The following is a 21,144-nucleotide window of genomic DNA, read 5'->3' as shown; positions in this document are numbered from 1 at the left end:
CACATGGTTGATATTACTAGTTTATCTAGCTTGTCCTGCGTTGAGTATAATCGATGCAGTGCCTGTTAATTTATCATTGAATCATGGCATACTTCGCCAAACGGGTGATATAACGAGCGCATTCGTGAAAAAGCACTGTCGTTGCACCAATGTGTACCTAACCATAAACATCAACGCCTTTCTTAAAATCAATACACAAGTATATATTTTTAAACCTGCATATTTAGTTAATATTGCCTGCTAACATGAATTTCTTTTAACACGGGAAATTGTGTCACTTCTCTTGCGTTCTGTGCAACAGAGTCAGGGTATATGCAGCAGTTTGGGGCCGCCTGGCTCGTTGCGAACTGTGTCTAGACTTTCTTCCTAACAAAGACAGCCAACTTCGCCAAACGGGGGATGATTTAACAAAAGCGCATTTGCGAAAAAAGCACAATCGTTGCAGGAATGTACCTAACCGTAAACATCAATGCCTTTCTTAAAATCAATACACAGAAGTATATATTTTATATATATATATTTTAAAGTATATACCTGCATATTTTGTTAAAAGAAATCCAGGTTAGCAGCCAACATTAAACTAGGGAAATTGTGTCACTTCTCTTGCGTTCATTGCAAGCAGAGTCAGGGTATATGCAACAGTTTGGGCCGCCTGGCTCGTTGCAAACTAATTTGCCAGAATTTTACGTAATTATGACATACATTGAAGGTTGTGCAATGTAACAGGAATATTTAGACTTATGGATGCCACCCGTTAGGTAAAATACGTAAATGGTTCCGTATTTCACTGAAAGAATAAACGTTTTGTTTTCGAAATGATAGTTTCCGGATTTGACCATATTAATGACCTAAGGCTCGTATGTCTGTGTGTTATAATTAAGTCTATGATTTGATAGAGCACTCTGAGCGGTGGTAGGCAGCAGCAGGCTCGTAAGCATTCATTCAAACAGCACTTTCGTGCATTTGCCAGCAGCTCTTTGCTGTGCTGTTTATGACTTCAAGCCTATCAACTCCCGAGATTTGGCTAGTGTAACCGATGTGAAATGTCTAGCTAGTTAGCGGGGTGCGCGCTAATAGCATTTCAACCGGTGACGTCACTCGCTCTGAGACCTTGAAGTCGTTGTTCTCCTTGCTCTGCAAGGGCCGCGGCTTTTGTGGAGCGATGGGCAACGATGCTTCGAGGGTGACTGTCGATGTTCCTGGAGCGAGGAGATGGACGGAAGCTATACTGGCAATACTAAAGTGCCTATAAGAACATCCAATAGTCAAAGGTATATGAAGTACAAATGATATAGAGAGAAATAGTCCTATAATAACTACAACCTAAAACTTCTTACCTGGGATTATTGAAGACTCGCGTTAAAAGGAACCACCAGCTATCATATGTTCTGAGCAAGGAATTTCAAACGTTAGCTTTTTTACATGACACACATTGCACTTTTGCTTTCTTCTCCAAGACTTTGTTTTTACATTATTTAAACCAAATTGAACATGTTTGATTATTTATTTGAAGCTAAATTGATTTTATTGATGTATTATATTAAGTTCAAATAAGTGTTCATTCAGTTGTTGTAATTGTCATTATTATAAATAAAATTGGCCGATTAATCGATATCAGCATTTTTTGGTCCTCCAATAATCGGTATTGGCGTTGAAAAATCATAATCAGTCGACCTCGAGTCATTATGGTGCTATCCAAGTATTAATAAGTAAAGGGGTATCCTTTAAAATCAACGTGGGGAGAATGAGTTCTTGGGTGATTAGGTTCTGAGCCAAGAACAGCCATTTCTAGTGTCCTTCCTATTTTTGTAGATTTCTTTGTCGTCAATTAACCAGTTGCTTAACCAGGTAGTTAAGAGCAGAAGTTTGTTTATGTAATGTCCTTGCTCACTCTCCCCTCTCGCTCGCTCTCCAGGCTAAGAGACTGACAGCCCAGGCGAGGAGGCTGAACATCACGTTGAGGTTCCTTCCCAACACATTCACCAAGAGCAGAGAGAACTCCACCATCTGCCTCAAGAAGTAGGTTCCTCTTAGACATCAGGGCCATGTTCTGTAGGATACAACATACTAAAGTGTTTTATAACAGTTGTTTTTGGCCCAGCGAAGAAAGGCAATGTTTGCATCCCCTCTTTATGAGGACCTCTAAACGTTCAGGTGGCTCTTTGACTTAAATCCAAAACCCATACTAGCACTCGACTCTATTTATAGCAAAGTTTAAAAACAACTTCTATGTTCAGTAAGGTGGTTGAGGATCCTCGTGTTGATCAGAAGTGTTTCTCTGCCACAGGATGGCGCTCTTAAGTTTTCACAATTCCTCACATACAATAAGAGTTGTTTTTAATGTATCTGTGGGGCATCAGTCCTCTGCATGTTTATGAAGGCACTACTCAACTCTGTATACCTGGCATGTGCTGTTTAGTCTTGAGAAGGCCTTACGGCTCAATTGTGTGTGTCAGCTCAGGCAAATTTTGGACATGTTGGACAAAGACTTGAAGCAACATTTGATTAGTCACTGGTGTGGAGTAATGTATTGCTGCCTGTGGCCTTCTGACCGGCTATGTAGGCTAAACCAACCCTGTCCATATGTCCTGGCCTCTCTGGGGGCATCATCATTTCCAACTTGTGATGTTTCACTGGACTTGGTGTGTTTCTATAGCAACCTGCTACCCCACCACTCATGAGTGTGAGACCTGCCATAGCCCTAATCCCAGACATGTTTTCCTTTGTTCCCCATTCCCTCCATTTCTCCTTCCTTTTCCATTTTCCTGGAATTCCTGCTGTGCTGCAGGTGGTCCCGTCTTTCCATATTTGACAACTTTTCCTGAAGGGATATCGTTCTGCTATTTCCTCTCTCTCTCTCGCTCCACCCCACATGGAAGAAACAAACATTTAACCCACAAGTTAACTAAAAAAAACAGAACCTCTGTAATGTCAATCAAAGCTGTGCTGAACGAAGTTAATGTTAGCCAGTCCGCTCTTTTCCATTCTGAATATAATTCCCTCAGGCCAGTCTGTCTCTCTGGTGTTTTGTAGTTATAATTTTTGCATTATTGCCAGAAGGTAAGACCGCAATATGTAGGGGAGCAGAGTAGCTAGGCTCCTTTCTCTTCCAGGAAGACATAGCCTAGTATCTGGTTTTACATTTGGATGGAACACTGGTTATTTACTGATAAATAAATGGTTATGGTTAGTGGTTACATCCTAAATATCATGCAGTCAGTGTGCATAAACTTCTATCTTGGGAGTTTTCAAGGAAGAGACAGAGTTTATTTCCTATCCCTAGGGAATCATTAAGGGTATCGACTAAACAGAGACTGGGACTACGGGTGTCGACTAAACAGAGACTGGGACTACGGGTATCGACTAAACAGAGACTGGGACTACGGGTTTCAACTAAACAGAGACTGGGACTACGGGTATCGACTAAACAGAGACTGTGACTACGGGTTTCGACTAAACAGAGACTGGGACTACGGGTTTCGACTAAACAGAGACTGGGACTACGGGTTTCGACTAATCCGAGACTGGGACTACGGGTTTCGACTAATCCGAGACTGGGACTACGGGTTTCGACTAAACAGAGACTGGGACTACGGGTTTCGACTAAACAGAGACTGGGACTACGGGTTTCGACTAAACAGAGACTGGGACTACGGGTTTCGACTAAACAGAGACTGGGACTACGGGTTTCGACTAAACAGAGACTGGGACTACGGGTTTCGACTAAACAGAGACTGGGACTACGGGTTTCGACTAAACAGAGACTGGGACTACGGGTTTCGACTAAACAGAGACTGGGACTACGGGTTTCGACTAAACAGAGACTGGGACTACGGGTTTCGACTAAACAGAGACTGGGACTACGGGTATCGACTAAACAGACTGGGACTACGGGTGTCGACTAAACAGAGACTGGGACTACGGGTGTCGACTAAACAGAGACTGGGACTACGGGTGTCGACTAAACAGAGACTGGGACTACGGGTTTCGACTAAACAGAGACTGGGACTACGGGTATCGACTAAACAGAGACTGGGACTACGGGTATCGACTAAACAGAGACTGGGACTACGGGTATCGACTAAACAGAGACTGGGACTACGGGTTTCGACTAAACAGAGACTGGGACTACGGGTTTCGACTAAACAGAGACTGGGACTACGGGTATCGACTAAACAGAGACTGGGACTACGGGTTTCGACTAAACAGAGACTGGGACTACGGGTTTCGACTAAACAGAGACTGGGACTACGGGTTTCGACTAAACAGAGACTGGGACTACGGGTTTCGACTAAACAGAGACTGGGACTACGGGTTTCGACTAAACAGAGACTGGGACTACGGGTTTCGACTAAACAGAGACTGGGACTACGGGTTTCGACTAATCAGAGACTGGGACTACGGGTTTCGACTAAACAGAGACTGGGACTACGGGTTTCGACTAAACAGAGACTGGGACTACGGGTTTCGACTAAACAGAGACTGGGACTACGGGTTTCGACTAAACAGAGACTGGGACTACGGGTTTCGACTAAACAGAGACTGGGACTACGGGTTTCGACTAAACAGAGACTGGGACTACGGGTTTCGACTAAACAGAGACTGGGACTACGGGTTTCGACTAAACAGAGACTACGGGTTTCGACTAAACAGAGACTGCGGGTTTCGACTAAACAGAGACTGCGGGTATCGACTAAACAGAGACTGCGGGTATCGACTAAACAGAGACTGCGGGTATCGACTAAACAGAGACTGCGGGTATCGACTAAACAGAGACTGCGGGTATCGACTAAACAGAGACTGCGGGTATCGACTAAACAGAGACTGCGGGTATCGACTAAACAGAGACTGCGGGTATCGACTAAACAGAGACTGCGGGTATCGACTAAACAGAGACTGCGGGTATCGACTAAACAGAGACTGCGGGATCGACTAAACAGGGACTACGGGTATCGACTAAACAGAGACTGCGGGTATCGACTAAACAGAGACTACGGGTATCGACTAAACAGAGACTGGGCGGGTATCGACTAAACAGAGACTGCGGGTATCGACTAAACAGAGACTGACTAAACAGAGACGGGTATCGACTAAACAGAGACTGCGGGTATCGACTAAACAGAGACTGCGGGTATCGACTAAACAGAGACTGCGGGTATCGACTAAACAGAGACTGCGGGTATCGACTAAACAGAGACTGCGGGTATCGACTAAACAGAGACTGGGCGGGTATCGACTAAACAGAGACTGCGGGTATCGACTAAACAGAGACTGCGGGTATCGACTAAACAGAGACTGCGGGTATCGACTAAACAGAGACTGCGGGTATCGACTAAACAGAGACTGCGGGTATCGACTAAACAGAGACTGCGGGTATCGACTAAACAGAGACTGCGGGTATCGACTAAACAGAGACTGCGGGTATCGACTAAACAGAGACTGCGGGTATCGACTAAACAGAGACTGCGGGTATCGACTAAACAGAGACTGCGGGTATCGACTAAACAGAGACTGCGGGTATCGACTAAACAGAGACTGCGGGTATCGACTAAACAGAGACTGCGGGTATCGACTAAACAGAGACTGCGGGTATCGACTAAACAGAGACTGCGGGTATCGACTAAACAGAGACTGACTGCGGGTATCGACTAAACAGAGACTGCGGGTATCGACTAAACAGAGACTGCGGGTATCGACTAAACAGAGACTGCGGGTATCGACTAAACAGAGACTGGGCGGGTATCGACTAAACAGAGACTGCGGGTATCGACTAAACAGAGACTGCGGGTTTCGACTAAACAGACTGGGACTGCGGGTTTCGACTAAACAGACTGGGACTGCGGGTTTCGACTAAACAGAGACTGGGACTGCGGGTATCGACTAAACCGAGACTGGGACTGCGGGTTTCGACTAAACAGAGACTGGGACTGCGGGTTTCGACTAAACAGAGACTGGGACTACGGGTATCGACTAAACAGAGACTGGGACTACGGGTTTCGACTAAACAGAGACTGGGACTACGGGTATCGACTAAACAGAGACTGGGACTACGGGTTTCGACTAAACAGAGACTGGGACTACGGGTATCGACTAAACAGAGACTGGGACTGCGGGTTTCGACTAAACTGGGACTGCGGGTGTCGACTAAACTGGGACTGCGGGTGTCGACTAAACTGGGACTGCGGGTGTCGACTAAACTGGGACTGCGGGTGTCGACTAAACTGGGACTGCGGGTGTCGAAACTAAACTGGGACTGCGGGTGTCGAAACTAACCTGGGACTGCGGGTGTCGAAACTAACCTGGGACTAGGGGTGTCGGCTAGACTGGGGACTAGGGCTGTCGACTAGACGACAGCAGCAGGAGAAAATGGGTTTGAGAATTTACTTGGTGCATTATATAATAAGCAGATGTTGGAGCAGTGTGACTGCAGATGTTTAGCGACATATTCATGCTACACACACATGCTGCCAGAGAGAGGCCATCATTACAAACACACAGCCAGAGAGAGGGAATCATAATTAGCGGCCAGCTATAGAGGCTTTTATCCTGGGCTACGGTGTGTGCACAGCCACATGCACTGGCGTGCGTGCACCTGCCTGCCTCTCCCTGGTGACTGATGTCAAAGCAGGTTAAGGGTACACTAAAAGTGTGGAACAAGAAATGACAGGCATGCAATACTTTTTAAACCAAATCAACCAGTGGTACACATATGTAATAGTTTGGGAATAGTGCCGTTTGGAACTCACCCTATACTCTTGTTCAAAAGTAAGCTGATTTATTGGTGGCTTCACTGGCTTGCGTACAGATCAGTTCATTTTTTTATGTAATAATTTGAATTGAAGTGTGGTTTGGAAATGTTTGGTGGCCTCCTGTTAGCAATGTTTTGTTCTCTTCTCTCAAGAAGAAGCTTGTTAAAGTTTTGTTCTCTTATCTTCTGAAGTCATGTTTTCTTTTCTCTGCTGAAGAGTCAGCTTGAATACTAGTGTTGTCTTTCTTCCCCTTTGTTTTACTTTTCTGGATGGAAGACTGTTACTTACGAGCAATTCACACACACACACACACACACACACAATCTTTCAAAAGTTTGGGGTCCCTTAGACATTTCCTTGTTTTTGAAAGAAAAGCAAAAAAAACGTGTTCATTAAAGTAACATCAAATTGATCAGAAATAGTGTAGATGTTGTTAATGACTATTGTAGCTAGATCCAAGTTAATCATTTTAAAAGGCAAATTGATCATTAGAAAACCCTTTTGCAATTGTTAGCACAGCTGAAAACTTGTGCTGATTTAAAGAAGCAATAAAACTCTCTGCCTTTAGACTAGTTGAGTATCTGGAGCATCAGCACTTGTGGGTTCGATTACAGGATCAAAATGGCCAGAAACAAAGACCTTTCTCCTGAAACTCGTCAATCTATTCTTCTTCTGAGAAATGAAGGCCATTCCATGCAAGAAATTGCCAAGAAATTGAAGACCTCACACAAAGCTGTGTACTATTCCCTTCACAGAACAGCGCAAACTGTCTCTATGCAGAATAGAACGGAGTTGGGAGGACACGGTGCACAACTGAGCGGGAGGACAAGCACATTAGTGTCTAGTTTGAGAAACGGATGCCTCACAAGTCCACAACTGGCAGCTTCATTAAATTGTACCTGCAAAACACCAGTCTCAACGCCAATGGTGAAGAGACGACTCCGGGATGCTGGCCTTCTAGGCAGAGCACGAGTTCTGGTTGGGGACTCCGTGTGTGTTACATACACGCATTCAAAAGTTTGTGGTCACTTCGAAATGTTCTTGTTTTTTAAAAATAGTGTATTTTTTGTCGTCCATTAAAATAAACATCAAATTGATCAGAATTAGTTTCCCTTTTATTTGTGGGAGCTGAAGTCACCTTCTGAAATGGCGATGCAATGATATTCTGTCCGATGGCTGTGTTTCTGCATTTTGAACCCCATAATTCCATTGCCACCCCATTCCCCCAGAGTCTTGAATACAATTTCATGCAAGGGGGTATAGCAGCCATATACATCATGTGTAGCAGCTCACAGGTGCCTGATAACCAGCTATCGAGCCGGTCATTCGTTTAACTGCAACCCACGTGTTTGATCAACGTACTGTGTTTGTGGAATCCTTGTTGGCAGTTTGTTTGGGCACACATACTGATGCTGACTTCTATCAGTTGAATAATATTCTTCTATCTGCATTTACCCTCCATCTCAGTGCTTTATTTGAGAAATGATTACAGTGTGTGAGGTCACTGCGTTGGTAGATATGGTATTTGTTATGCGTCAGCGCCTCAAGGCTTCCATATGTTTTCATATTATGGAAGCCAGTTGTTAGGCTCTTGTTTGTTATACAGTACTAAATATAGAACCTTTTTAATAATAAAGTTTGTCATGGCAATATAACTTAGACATTGAGACCTTGGAACTGTGGTTGCAATAAGTTTGTGCTTGATAAGTGTTGTCGTAGTGCTGCCCAGTGATATGACTGGAAAGGATAAGACTGGCCACTTGAGATTGATGAGAGAGGACCTGCTTACGAATGATAGGAGCCCACTTCTGCACTAGGCTCTGCGTGCGTTCGCTCACACACCATTTTAGTGATTTACACACACACAATTTGAAACACCATGTTATTTCCAGGGCTCTTTGAGGTTTTTAGGTTGTTCGAGTTCAACATTTTGTCCTCCAGACAAGCAAAAAAAAATGATAATGAATGTAGAGCACACAATATTACTTCCAGAGGCTTCAAAACCACATTGATCACAAGCTGTTCTGCTGCAGAATTCAGAAATCTGCTGTTTGATTCCCCTTCTTCCAAGCCATTCCCCACTGTGTTGTTGAAAGCAACGAGAGATTTGTAGGAACCCGGATTTGGCCTTAGCAACAACGAGTCCAACTAGAAGTTATCGGTCTGTTTTCTTTTTTGTGTGTTAGTGTTGGGCAGGTGGATTGTATTGGTCACATACACATGTTTAGCAGATGTTAATGCGAGTGTAGTGAAATGCTTGTGCTTCTAGTTCCCGACAGTGCAGTAATATCTAACAATTCCACATCTACCTAATACACACATCTAAAGGGATGGAATAAGAATATGTACATATAAATATATGTAAACATTATTAAAGTGACTAGTGATCAATTTATTAAAGTGGTCAATGACGTTATGTATGCAGCAGTCTCTGTGTTAGTGGTGGCTGTTTAACCGTCTGATGGCCTTGAAATAGAAGCTGTTTTTCAGTCTCTCAGTCCCAGCTTTGATGCACCTGTACTGACCTCGTCTTCTGGATGGTCGCAGGGTGAACAGGCAATTGCTCAGTTGGTTGTTGTCCTTGATGATCTTTTTGGCCTTCCTGTGACATCTGGTGCTTTGTGTCCTGGAGGGCAGGTAGTTTGCCCTCTGTGATGCGTTGTGCAGACTGCACCACCCTCTGTAGAGTCTTGTGGTTTTGTGTGGTGCAGTTGCTGTACCAGGCAGTGATACAGCCCAACAGGATGCTATCAGTTGTGTATCTGTAAAAGTTTGTCCGGGTTTTAGGTGACAAGCCAAGTTGAAGAGGCGCTGTTGTGCCTTCTTCACATTTTATTTTTTTATTTCACCTTTATTTAACCAAGTAGGCTAGTTGAGAACAAGTTCTCATTTGCAACTGCGACCTGGCCAATATAAAGCATAGCAATTCGACACATACAACAACACAGTTACACATGGAATAAACAAAACTCAGTCAATAATACAGTAGAACAAAAGAAAACCAAAAGTCTATATACAGTGAGTGCAAATGAGGTAAGATAAGGGAGTTAAAGCAATAAATAGGCCATGGTGGCGAAGTAATTATAATATAGCAATTAAACACTGGAATGGTAGATGTGCAGAAGATGAATGTAGTAGAGATACTGGGGTGCGAAGGAGCAAAAAAAATACTGTATTGGGATGAGGTAGGTAGATAAATGGGCTATGTACAGGTGCAGTGATCTGTGAGCTGCTCTGACAGCTGGTGCTTAAGAGATTGTTGCAGTTCGTTCCAGTCATTGGCAGCAGAGAACTGGAAGGAAAGACGCCCAAAGGAGGAATTGGCTTTGGGGGTGACCAGTGAGATAGATATACCTGCTGAAGCGTGTGCTACGAGTGGGTGCTGCTATGGTGACCAGTGAGCTGAGATAAGGTGGGGCTTTACCTAGCAGGGACTTGTAGATAACCTGGAGCCAGTGGGTTTGGCGACGAGTATGAAGCGAGGGCCAACCAACGAGTGTACAGGTCGCAATGGTGGGTAGTGTATGGGGCTTTGGTGACAAAACGGATGGCACTGTGATAGACTGCATCTAGTTTGTTGAGTAGAGGCTATGTTATAGATGACATCACCGAAGTCGAGGATCGGTAGGGGGTCAGTTTTACGAGGGCATGTTTGGCGGTGTGAGTGAAGGATGCTTTGTTGCGATATAGGAAGCCAATTCTAGATTTAATTTTGGATTGGAGATGCTTAATGTGTGTCTGGAAGGAGAGTTTACAGTCTAACCACATCGACATTGTCTGTGTGTGTGTGGACCATTTCAGTTTGTCCGTGATGTGTATGCTGAGGAACTTAACTTTCCACCTTCTCCACTGTTGTCCCATCGATGTGGATAGGGGGTGCTCCCTTCGCTGTTTCCTGAAGTCCACGATCATCTCCTTTTTTGTTTTGTAGACGTTGAGTGAGAGGTTGTTTTCCTGACACCACACTCCGAGGGCCCTCACCACCTCCCTGTAGGCTGTCTCGTTGTTGATTGTAATCAAGCCCACTACTGTTGTGTTGTCTGCAAACTTGATGATTGCGTTGGTGTGCATGGCCATGCAGTCATGGGGGAACAGGGAGTACAGGAGAGGGCTGAGAACACACCCTTGTGTGGCCCCAGTGTTGAGGATCAGCAAAGTGGAGATGTTGTTTTCTACCTTCTACCTTCACCACCTGGCGGCGGCCCGTCAAGAAGTCCAGGACCCAATTGCACCGGGCGGGGTTGAGACCCAGGACCTCAACCTTAATGATGAGATTGGAGGGTACTATGGTGTTGAATGCTGAGTTGTAGTCAATGAACAGCATTCTTACATAGGTATGCATCTTGCATAGACACCATGGCTGGAAGGTAAGCAGGAATGCAAGTTGAATGGGGTTTCAATTGGATCTCTTGATGTCAAGCAGGGAGACAGGCCGACAGGCAGTCAAGCAGGGAGACAGAAGACCTATGCAGTGCTCTCACTGGGCGGTCAGGCAATATGTAAACACAAGCTCGTCTTACTCAACTTGACATGTCATCATTCCACCATCTGCCCATTTTTGTCTGTATGGAAAATGCTTGTTGAGTTTCTCTGTGCCACCTTCACTTTTATGACTGACCGTGAGTGAATGATACCACATATTCCTGTATGCAATCCTGACACAGCCTGAGGTGCATGCTCGCATTGCCCGGCCCATCCCTTTTTCCATCAGATAAAATAGTTTCCTTTCACCGTCAATGCAGAACAATGCCCAAACACCTGGTGTTCCTCCTCTGACTTACCACCCCCCCTTCCACCAAGCCCAGTCTCTGCCAAGCCCAAGCAAACACTCATAAATTCCTCAGCAGCCTAGTGGGGGCTGAAATAGCTCTGCACCTGCATAGGGAATCCCCTAAACTCTCCCCAACCAATCCCCACTGCTGCCTGCTTTCCCCCCAACTTCCCCTTCTGCCCACATCAAGTGGAAACTCATAAGCACATTTTCATTGGATGTTCTGCCAGTTCTGCACACTTCTAATTTTTTCAACCCTCCACCTATCCCCATCTATCTCTCTGTGTTTTGCACCCCAGCGATTCAGGACCATAGACATTGTATCTGTCCCATTATGGCATCTGTGAGAGCATCCATTTTGAATTAGTCCATTTTCTTCTGAGTTTTATGGCGGACTACATCTAAAAAGTTGTATTGCCCTCCACTTCTGGATTCAAATGAAAAAGAAAAATATACTTTATGGGGAAGAAATAACTTGCTCCTCACAATTAAATTGTTTTTCTTTTGTTTGACATACTAACTCTCACTTCTTCCATCTTTCAAAGTTCCATATCTCCCCACTGAGGCTCTGGGCCTAGGGCATGAGATGTTGGTATGGTTTGACAGCCTTTTATGTAAATCCTTCACCGAGAAGTCCTCCAATCCCAGAAACTGCATCCGCAATTTCTGTACTTTTTCTCAACTTTGGCAGTGCTGTTAATCACCATAGCCATGAAGACTACAAAGTCTGCCTTCTTACCCTGTAGAATGTCTGGATCCTGCTGATAAGGCAACTCCTTGCAGTGAAAGCTTATCCACCACCACAGGCCCTAAAGAACCATTCGCTCCCTCAATCCTCTAGACAGCTGCTGCATGTGATATGTTCTGTTTGACCCTGACCGTAGACACCTTATTCTCCTTCACCCTCATTGGGCATTCCACATTTGTAGCAACATGGTTCACACCATAATTGCAACATTTCACACAATCAGTACTGATACCACATTCAATATGGTCTTCTCCACAACTTTCACACCATGGATTCTTGTACAGACAGCGATCAGAATGCATCAATCTTGGGACAAATGCTCTGACATGGTAATTCATATAACCCAACTTGACCTGGGTAGAGGGATTCTCCATTATTTTACTACTTCTGAGTTGGCAAACAAACAAAGGGTGCATACTGCCACCTGTAGTGTGTCTGAATGGGTATAAAGGAAAGGTTTGCGATTTACAGCCGCCTGCAATTATGGAATGTTTCAAATCAAATGTTATTTTGAGTTTAATTCATTGGCTGATCCCTCCTGATGACTCAGATGAAATCATGTGATACTTCCTTAACCCATAAAGTCCCACCCAGTTGACTACTTCAAAATGCAGAAAGTCCTCATGCTATAATTAAGCGATATAAGGCCCAAGGGGGCGTAGAATATGGCCAATATAGCACGTCTAAGTGCCTGGATACAGCCCTTACCCGTGGTATACTGGCCATATACCACACACCTCCGAGGTGCCTTATTGCTATTATAAACGGGTTATCAAAGTAATTAGGGCAGTAAAAATAAATATTTTGTCATACCCATGGTATACCACAGCTGTCAGGCAATAGCATTCAGGGCTCAAACTACCCAGTGTATCATGAGCTTTTGGGCGCTAGAGTCCTCCTCAATCTTTATGGTCACAGTTGTGTTGAGCATGTATATGTGTGTATATATACACTGCTCAAAAAAATAAAGGGAACACTTAAACAACACAATGTAACTCCAAGTCAATCACACTTCTGTGAAATCAAACTATCCACTTAGGAAGCAACACTGATTGACAATAAATTTCACATGCTGTTTTGCAAATGGAATAGACAACAGGTGGAAATTATAGGCAATTAGCAAGACACCCCCAATAAAGGAGTGGTTCTACAGGTGGTACCACAGACCACTTCTCAGTTCCTATGCTTCCTGGCTGATGTTTTGGTCACTTTTGAATGCTGGCGGTGCTTTCGTTCTAGTGGTAGCATGAGACGGAGTCTACAACCCACACAAGTGGCTTTGGCGGTGGGTCAGTCATGGTGTGGGGTGGCATTTCTTTGGGGGGCAGCACAGCCCTCCATGTGCTCGCCAGAGGTAGCCTGACTGCCATTAGGTGCCGAGATGAGATCCTCAGACCCCGTGTGAGACTATGCTGGTGCGGTTGGCCCTGGGTTCCTCCTAATGCAAGACAATGCTAGACCTCATGTGGCTGGAGTGTGTCAGCAGTTCCTGCAAGAGGAAGGCATTGATGCTTTGGACTGGCCCGCCCGTTCCTCAGACCTGAATCCAATTGAGCACATCTGGGACATCAGGTCTCGCTCCATCCACCAACGCCACGTTGCACCACAGAATGTCCAGGAGTTGGCAGATGCTTTAGTCCAGGTCTGGGAGGAGATCCCTCAGGAGACCATCCGCCACCTCATCAGGAGCATGCCCAGACGTTGTAGGGAGATCATTCAGGCACGTGGAGGCCACACACACTACTGAGCCTCATTTTGACTTGTTTTAAGGACATTACATCAAAGTTGGATCAGCCTCTAGTGTGGTTTTCCACTTTAATTTTGAGTGTGACTCCAAATCCAGACCTCCATGGGTTGATAAATTTGATTTCCATTGATAATTTTTGTGTGATTTTGTTGTCAGCACATTCAACTATGTAAAGAAAAAAGTATTTAATAAGAATATTTAATTCATTCAGATCTAGGATGTTATTTTAGTGTTCCCTTTATTTTTTTGAGCAGTGTGTGTGTGTGAAGAGCTCAGTGACTTTCAAGGTGGCACCATCATAGGACCTTTCAGTTCGTCAAATGTCTGCCCTGCTAGAGCTGCTCCGGTCAACTGGAAGTGCTGTTATTATGAAGTGGAAACTTCTAGGAGCAAGTTCACAGAATGGGACCGCCGATTTCTGAAGTGTGTAACACGTATAAATCTTCTGTCTTCAGTTGCAATACTCACTACGAGTTCCAAACTGGAAGCCACGTCCGCACCAGAACTGTTTGTCGGGCCGAGCAGCCACACACACGCCTAAGATCCTCATGCTCAATGCCAAGCGTCTGCTGGAGTGGTGTAAATTTTGCGGCCATTGGACTCTGGAGCAGTGGAAACGCGTTCTCAGGAGTAATGAATCGTGCCGAATCTGGGTTTTGCGGATGCTAGGGCAACGCTATCTGCCCGAATGCATAGTGCCAACTGTAAAGGTTGGTGGAGGAGGAATAATGGTCTGGGGCTGTTTTTTCATGGTTCGGGCTAGGCCTCGTAGTTCCAGGGAAGGGAAATCTTCACGCTACAGCATACAATGACATTCTAGACGATTCTGTACTTCACACTTTGCGGCAACCGTTTGGGTAAAGCCTTTTCCTGTTTCAGAATGACAATGCCCCCGTGCATAAAGCGAGGTCTATACAGGAAGTGTTTGTCTATCGGTTTGGAGGAACTTGATTGACCTGCAGAGCCCTGACCCCATTGAACACCTTTGCAATGAATTGAAACGCAGACTGCGAGCCAGGTCTAATCGCCTGATACCAGTGTCTGACCTCCCTAATGCTCTTGTGGCTGAATGGAAGTCCCGGCATAAATGTTCCAACATCTAGTGGAAAGCCTTCAGAGATGAGTGGAGGCTGTTATAGCATCAAACAGTAACAGGGGGACCAACTCCATATTAATACCCATGATTTTGGAATTAGATTTTTGACCAGCAAGGGTCTACATACTTTTGCTTATGTAGTGTATGCCATGGTTATCCTCATGACAACTCTGACTCAATCCACACATCGAGCTAGACACATACACAGCATTAGTCGTACATTGGGGTTAAATACTCTTCCTATGTCTCTTGAATGCAAAATAGATTGTTTTAGTTCAGAGACAAAGCGCTGGTATCTGCAAGCAGACCACTGCCAACTGCTGATTTTGAAAATGTTTTATCGTTTGTCTCCCTCTTTCTGTTTTGTCCTTTAGGGAGAATCGTTTCCTATGGCACCTGCAGCTCCTGTTCCCTCAGAGCAGCTCAGAGTTCACTGAGAGAAGGTGAGTGTTGTGTGTGCCTGCCTGTCTACTTGTCCGGTAGCATCTCTGCCAGACACTCTTTAGGAACCCTGTTAATAGCAGTTGATGTCAGAGTCCAGGGGTTGGAACCTGCAATAGAGAACATCCAGATCCTTGGAGAGTGACATTAGTGCTTTCAGCACCCATGTATCTTCTAATGGTGAGGATGATTGACGATGTAGATCGTTAGCACTCTGTATCAAAACCACTCCAAGAACGTCATCAATCTTCATCACGGTTTGACTCATGGTTGGTTCCTTGGAACTTGATTGGTTGGTTGTTCACTCTCTCTTTTTGTCTGTCAAACCTTTCTTACCCTCTCTCTCGCATCTCCATCTCTCCCCAGGGTGTCCGATGACCAAACACTTAAACAGATCCTCACCCCCTACATCCACCCTACAGAGTCTGAGCCAGTTAGACGACAAAAGTAAGAACACACCACTCTTGTATAATCTACTAATCGAATTAAACAAATGTCCAAAACAATCCAAACAAATGGTTGGCTACTGGTTGAGCTACTGCTCTTGGAGAGTATTTGAATAGCTAGTAGTATCCACGCCTTCCTGATCTGATTGCCCGGTTTGGTTGTTTGGCTCTTTGGCTCTATCTTTCCTCCCTAACAGAGCCTGCCTAACGACTGCCTCACCTGTCCTCCAGGTGTTCAATAGTTGGCTATGGCTGAAAATCCATCAGTGGTATTGCAAGCTAGATAACAGAAAGCTAGAAACGGAGCAAACCAAGATAGACTGGTCCAGAGAGAGGAATGTCTCTGAGCTGTAGCCAGGGCCCTAATCTAGCTGGAATCTACATGCAAACAACAGAATGGTCTAGCTGGGTTTCATTAGAGATTTTAATATATAGAAATTAAATTAGGTTGTGGTTTTTGGTCAGTCACTGTAGTCTACTCAACAGCAGGAATCGAAAGTTAACAATGTGGTAATGGAGTCTGAAATCAACACCAGTTAGATGGGCAATTTGGATGGCCTACTTTTTCTGTTGTCTTGCCTGCTGTTTTCTCCTGAAATGGCAAAAAAAATTCATTACAACACACACACACGGCCTGACTGCTTGACACCACATGCAGTGTGTTAAGTACATTGCATTCTCACGTTCCACAGTCAACAGGAGTGGGGCACACACAGCTAATTATTTTTCAGTGAATTACATGTAACTGCTGTTGAAATATTGATCACTAACCGACTGAAAGTGAAACATCGCCAGTGTGGCATACAAAAGCTGCAATTTCATTTACAGTATCTACATTTTGTCCTTGAAGACAAGAAGTCATCACATTTTCTTAAAGTTGTCTTCATTATCAATGGGGACAACCTTGCTCTCTGTATCACGGTAAATATTTATACAGTTGCTATAACATGCAAATGTTTTGGGATTATCTCCTACTGCAGGCAGACCAGCTGTAAATGAAGTCAGTCTGCCATAAAGGAGCCCTGTCCGACAGGGCTCATACTGTATTAAAGGACAAATATAGAAATGATTAAACACCCATGGTGATTTCATTAAACCTCTGTTACTGTTCCCCAGTCCAGTTCAAACTATCGTTTGACTATTTGTCTTGCAGGCTGCATAACGTTGAGCGTGTATAATTGCATTTATGTTGGAGGGTTTTCCCCTGTGAGAAGTATGCTGAAGGAAATGTGTATTTTATTTCACAATGTTGCCGTAGATTTCTTGTGGTTTTGTGCCCTCAAACATTCTGAAATTGGATTTAGTAGATCAAACCCCAAAGACGTATTTTAGCTGTGAGTAGCTCAGTAGTACTTCAGTACAGTGAGCGTGCAGTTTAAAGCATTTCCTCGTCTGCCAAATGAAATACACTACATGACCAAAAGTATGTGGACACCTGCTCGTCAAACTTCTCATTCCGAAATCATGTGCTTATTATGGAGTTGGTCCCCTCTTCCCTGTTAAAACAGCCTCCACTCTTCTGGGAAGGTTTTCCACTAGGTGTTGGAACATCTAGTGAGGTCGGCCACTGATGTTGGGGGATTAGGCCTGGCTCACAGTCTGCATTCCAATTCATCCAATTCAAGGTGTTCAATGGGGTTGAGGTCAGGGCTCTGCAGGCCAATCAAGTTCTTAGGCTTGTGTGCGGCTGTTCGGCCATTGAAACACATTTCATGAAGCTCCAGACTAACAGTTCTTGTGCTGACGTTGCTTCCGGTGGTAGTTTGCAACTCGGTGTTGTGTTGCCACCGAGCACAGATGATTTTTACATGCTGAATGCTTTAGCACTCGGCGGTACCGTTCTGTGCGCTTGTGTGGCCTACCACTTCGCGGCTGAGATGTCTAAGAGCAACAACGTTTCCACTTTACAATAACAACACGGTTGACCGGGGCAGCTCTAGCAGGGCAGAAATTTGACGAACTGACGGTGCCACGTTGAAAGTCACTGAGCACTTCAGTAAGGCCATTCTACTGCCAATGTTTGTCTATGGAGATTGCATGGCAGTGAGCTCGATTTTTATACACCTGTCAGCAAGGATGTTGCTGAAATAGCCGAATCCATTAACTTGAGGGTTGTCCACACACTTTTGTAATTATGGTGTATCTAGGTATATACAATAAGAATGTGCCTATCAGCAGGGGGAAAATGCTAACATTATTATGATGGAGAGTGAAATTGTAAATTATGCAATGAGCTATATGCCATTTAAAATGGAGACACTCACTGGGGACAATGACATCCCTTTCCATACAATACTTGATCGCAAATCATCCTCGCGCTGGTTGGAAACAAATACAAAGTATGGCATCCCAAGCAATTCCTCCGTGCCAATTATGTGGCAACGCTCCTTGTGGTTAACTGGCATCATGCACATCGATTCCATAACTGTCTGGACTTTCTAGAATTTTTTTGGTTTGCTCAAAGAAGCAGAATGCCATCAATCTTGTCTGGTGGTTGGCTCGTTAGTAAATAGAATACAGACCGTGTAGACCACTACGTCACTGTTGGCCCCCGACACCTCCCAGCTGTGTGTTGCCTTCCTTCCCTGGCCTGACTGGTACGATGGATGACACACTGCTTGGTCTAGGCTCACAGTACAGTGACTTTATAAGGAATGAAGTGAGAGCTTTAACACTCGTCTCCACAGTAGGAATGTTGTGCAAAACGGACGACTGAACGACATAATAAACTGAACACAATGATTGATCGGCCGATTTAAATTAAAAAATAAAATATATATACATTTTGTAATAATGACAATTACAACAATGCTGAATGAACACTTATTTTAACTTAATATAGTACATCAATAAAATCAATTTAGCCTCAAATAAGTAATGAAACCTGTTCAATTTGGTTTAAATAATGCAAAAACAAAGTGTTGGAGAAGAAAGTAAAAGTGCATTATGTGCTAAGTAAGAAAGCTAATGTTGAAATTCCATGCTCGGAACATGAGAACATATGAAAGCTGGTGGTCCCTTTTTAACATGAGTCTTCAATATTCCCAGGTAGGAAGTTTTAGGTTGTAGTTATTATAGGACTATTTCTCTCTATACCATTTGTATTTCATTAACCTTTGACTATTGGATGTTCTTATAGGCACTTTAGTATTGCCAGTGTAACAGTATAGCTTCCGTCCCCCTCCTCGCTCCTCCCTGGGCTCGAACCAGGAACACAACAACAACAGCCACCCTCGAAGCAGCCTTACCCATGCAGAGCAAGGGGAACAACCACTCCAAGTCTTAGAGCGAGTGACGTTTGAAACGCTATTAGCGCGCACCCCGCTAACTAGCTAGCCATTTCGCATCGGTTGGCAAAACTGCTGGTAAAACGTACAAAAGTGCTGTTTGAATGAATGCTTACGAGCCTGCTGCTGCCTACCACTGCTCAGTCAGACTGCTCTATCAAATCATAGACTTAGTTATAACATGATAACACGCAGAAATACGAGCCTTAGGTCATTAATATGGTCGAATCCGGAAACTATCATCTCAAACAAGACTTTTATTCTTTCAGTGAAATACGGAACCGTTCCATATTTTATCTAAGGGGTGGCATCCCTAAGTCTAAATATTACTGTTACATTGCATATTTTATCTAAGGGGTGGCATCCATTAGTCTAAATATTACTGTTACATTGCATATTTTATCTAACGGGTGGCATCCATTAGTCTAAATATTCCTCTTACATTGCACAACCTTCAATGTTATGTCATAATTACGTAAAATTCTGGCAAATTAGGCGGCCCAAACTGTTGCATATACATACACTGACTCTGCGTGCAATGAACGCAAGAGAAGTGACACAATTTCACCTGGTTAATATTGCCTGCTAACCTGGATTTCTTTTAGCTAAATATGCAGGTTTAAAAATATGTACTTCTGTGTATTGATTTTAATAAAGGCATTGATGTTCATGGTTAGGTACACATTGGAGCAACGATACGCACCGCATCGATTATATGCAACGCAGGACACGCTAGATAAACTGTACCATCAGTCATTCATATATCTTTATGTACATATTCTTTATCCCTTTACACTTATGTGTATAAGGTAGTAGTTTTGGAATTGTTAGCTAGATTACTCGTTGGTTATTACTGCATTGTCGGAACTAGAAGCACAAGCATTTCGCTACACTCGCATTAACATCTGCTAACCATGTGTATGTGACAAATAAAATTTGATTTGATTTAATATCATCAACCATGTGTAGTTAACTAGTGATTATGATTGATTGTTTTTTATAAGAAGTTTAATGCTACCTAGCAACTTACCTTGGCTTACTGCATTTGCGTAACAGGCAGTCTCCTCGTGGAGTGCAATGAGAGGCAGATGGTTAGAGCGTTGGACTAGTTAACTGTAAGGTTACAAGATTGAATCCCCCAAGCTGACAAGGTGAAAATCTGTCGTTCTGTCCCTGAATGCGGCAGTTAACCCACCGTTCCGAGGCCGTCATTGGAAATAAGAATGTGTTCTTAACGAACTTGCGTAGTTAAATAATGATTAAATAAAGGTGTATAAAAAAATAGGCCAAATCAGTGTACAAAAATACCGATTTTAAATCAGCCCTAATTAATCGGCCATTCCGATTTTAAATCGGTCGACCTCTAGACAGTATACTACTGTGTCTCTAACGCTCCATCTTTCCCTTTAAAAAAGATTTTTAACCCAATGCTCTCCCCTCGCCGCCTCGACCCCGCACTCTCGCTGCGCGCTGGCTACGGACCTTTGCTTAGCCTGGCCTCATTGCTTCTCAGTGTAGACTGTGTATAGGAGGCTCAGGCAGAATGTTTAGTCACCTGTAGCGGAGAGAGTCCCAGTCTGTAGCGGAGAGAGTCCCAGTCTGTAGCGGAGAGAGTCCCAGTCTGTAGCGGAGAGAGTCCCAGTCTGTAGCGGAGAGAGTCCCAGTCTGTAGCGGAGAGAGTCCCAGTCTGTAGCGGAGAGAGTCCCAGTCTGTAGCGGAGAGAGTCCCAGTCTGTAGCGGAGAGAGTCCCAGTCTGTAGCGGAGAGAGTCCCAGTCTGTAGCGGAGAGAGTCCCAGTCGCGCTCAGTCATTGTAGTCTTTGTTTTGTGACGCCTCTTTGACCCCTCTTCAGAAAATAAG

The 21,144-nt window shown here is 44.2% G+C and overlaps 1 protein-coding gene across 1 annotated transcript in view; it reads left to right on the top strand.

The window, feature by feature from the left end:
• znhit6 (zinc finger HIT-type containing 6) overlaps positions 1 to 21,144 on the top strand; it is a 45,753-nt gene that overhangs the window by 7,920 nt on the left and 16,689 nt on the right. The window contains exons 5-7 of the mRNA XM_035761789.2: positions 1,916 to 2,019; positions 15,486 to 15,554; positions 15,919 to 15,999. Of these exons, the coding sequence (XP_035617682.1) occupies positions 1,916 to 2,019; positions 15,486 to 15,554; positions 15,919 to 15,999 (254 nt within the window). The remainder of the gene's footprint in view (positions 1 to 1,915; positions 2,020 to 15,485; positions 15,555 to 15,918; positions 16,000 to 21,144) is intronic.

The sequence above is a fragment of the Oncorhynchus keta genome, chromosome 1, assembly GCF_023373465.1.
Source record: "Oncorhynchus keta strain PuntledgeMale-10-30-2019 chromosome 1, Oket_V2, whole genome shotgun sequence".
Lineage (NCBI taxonomy): Eukaryota > Metazoa > Chordata > Actinopteri > Salmoniformes > Salmonidae > Oncorhynchus > Oncorhynchus keta.
Note: the sequence above shows the minus strand (reverse complement) of the source record. Positions and strands in the feature narration are given on the sequence as shown.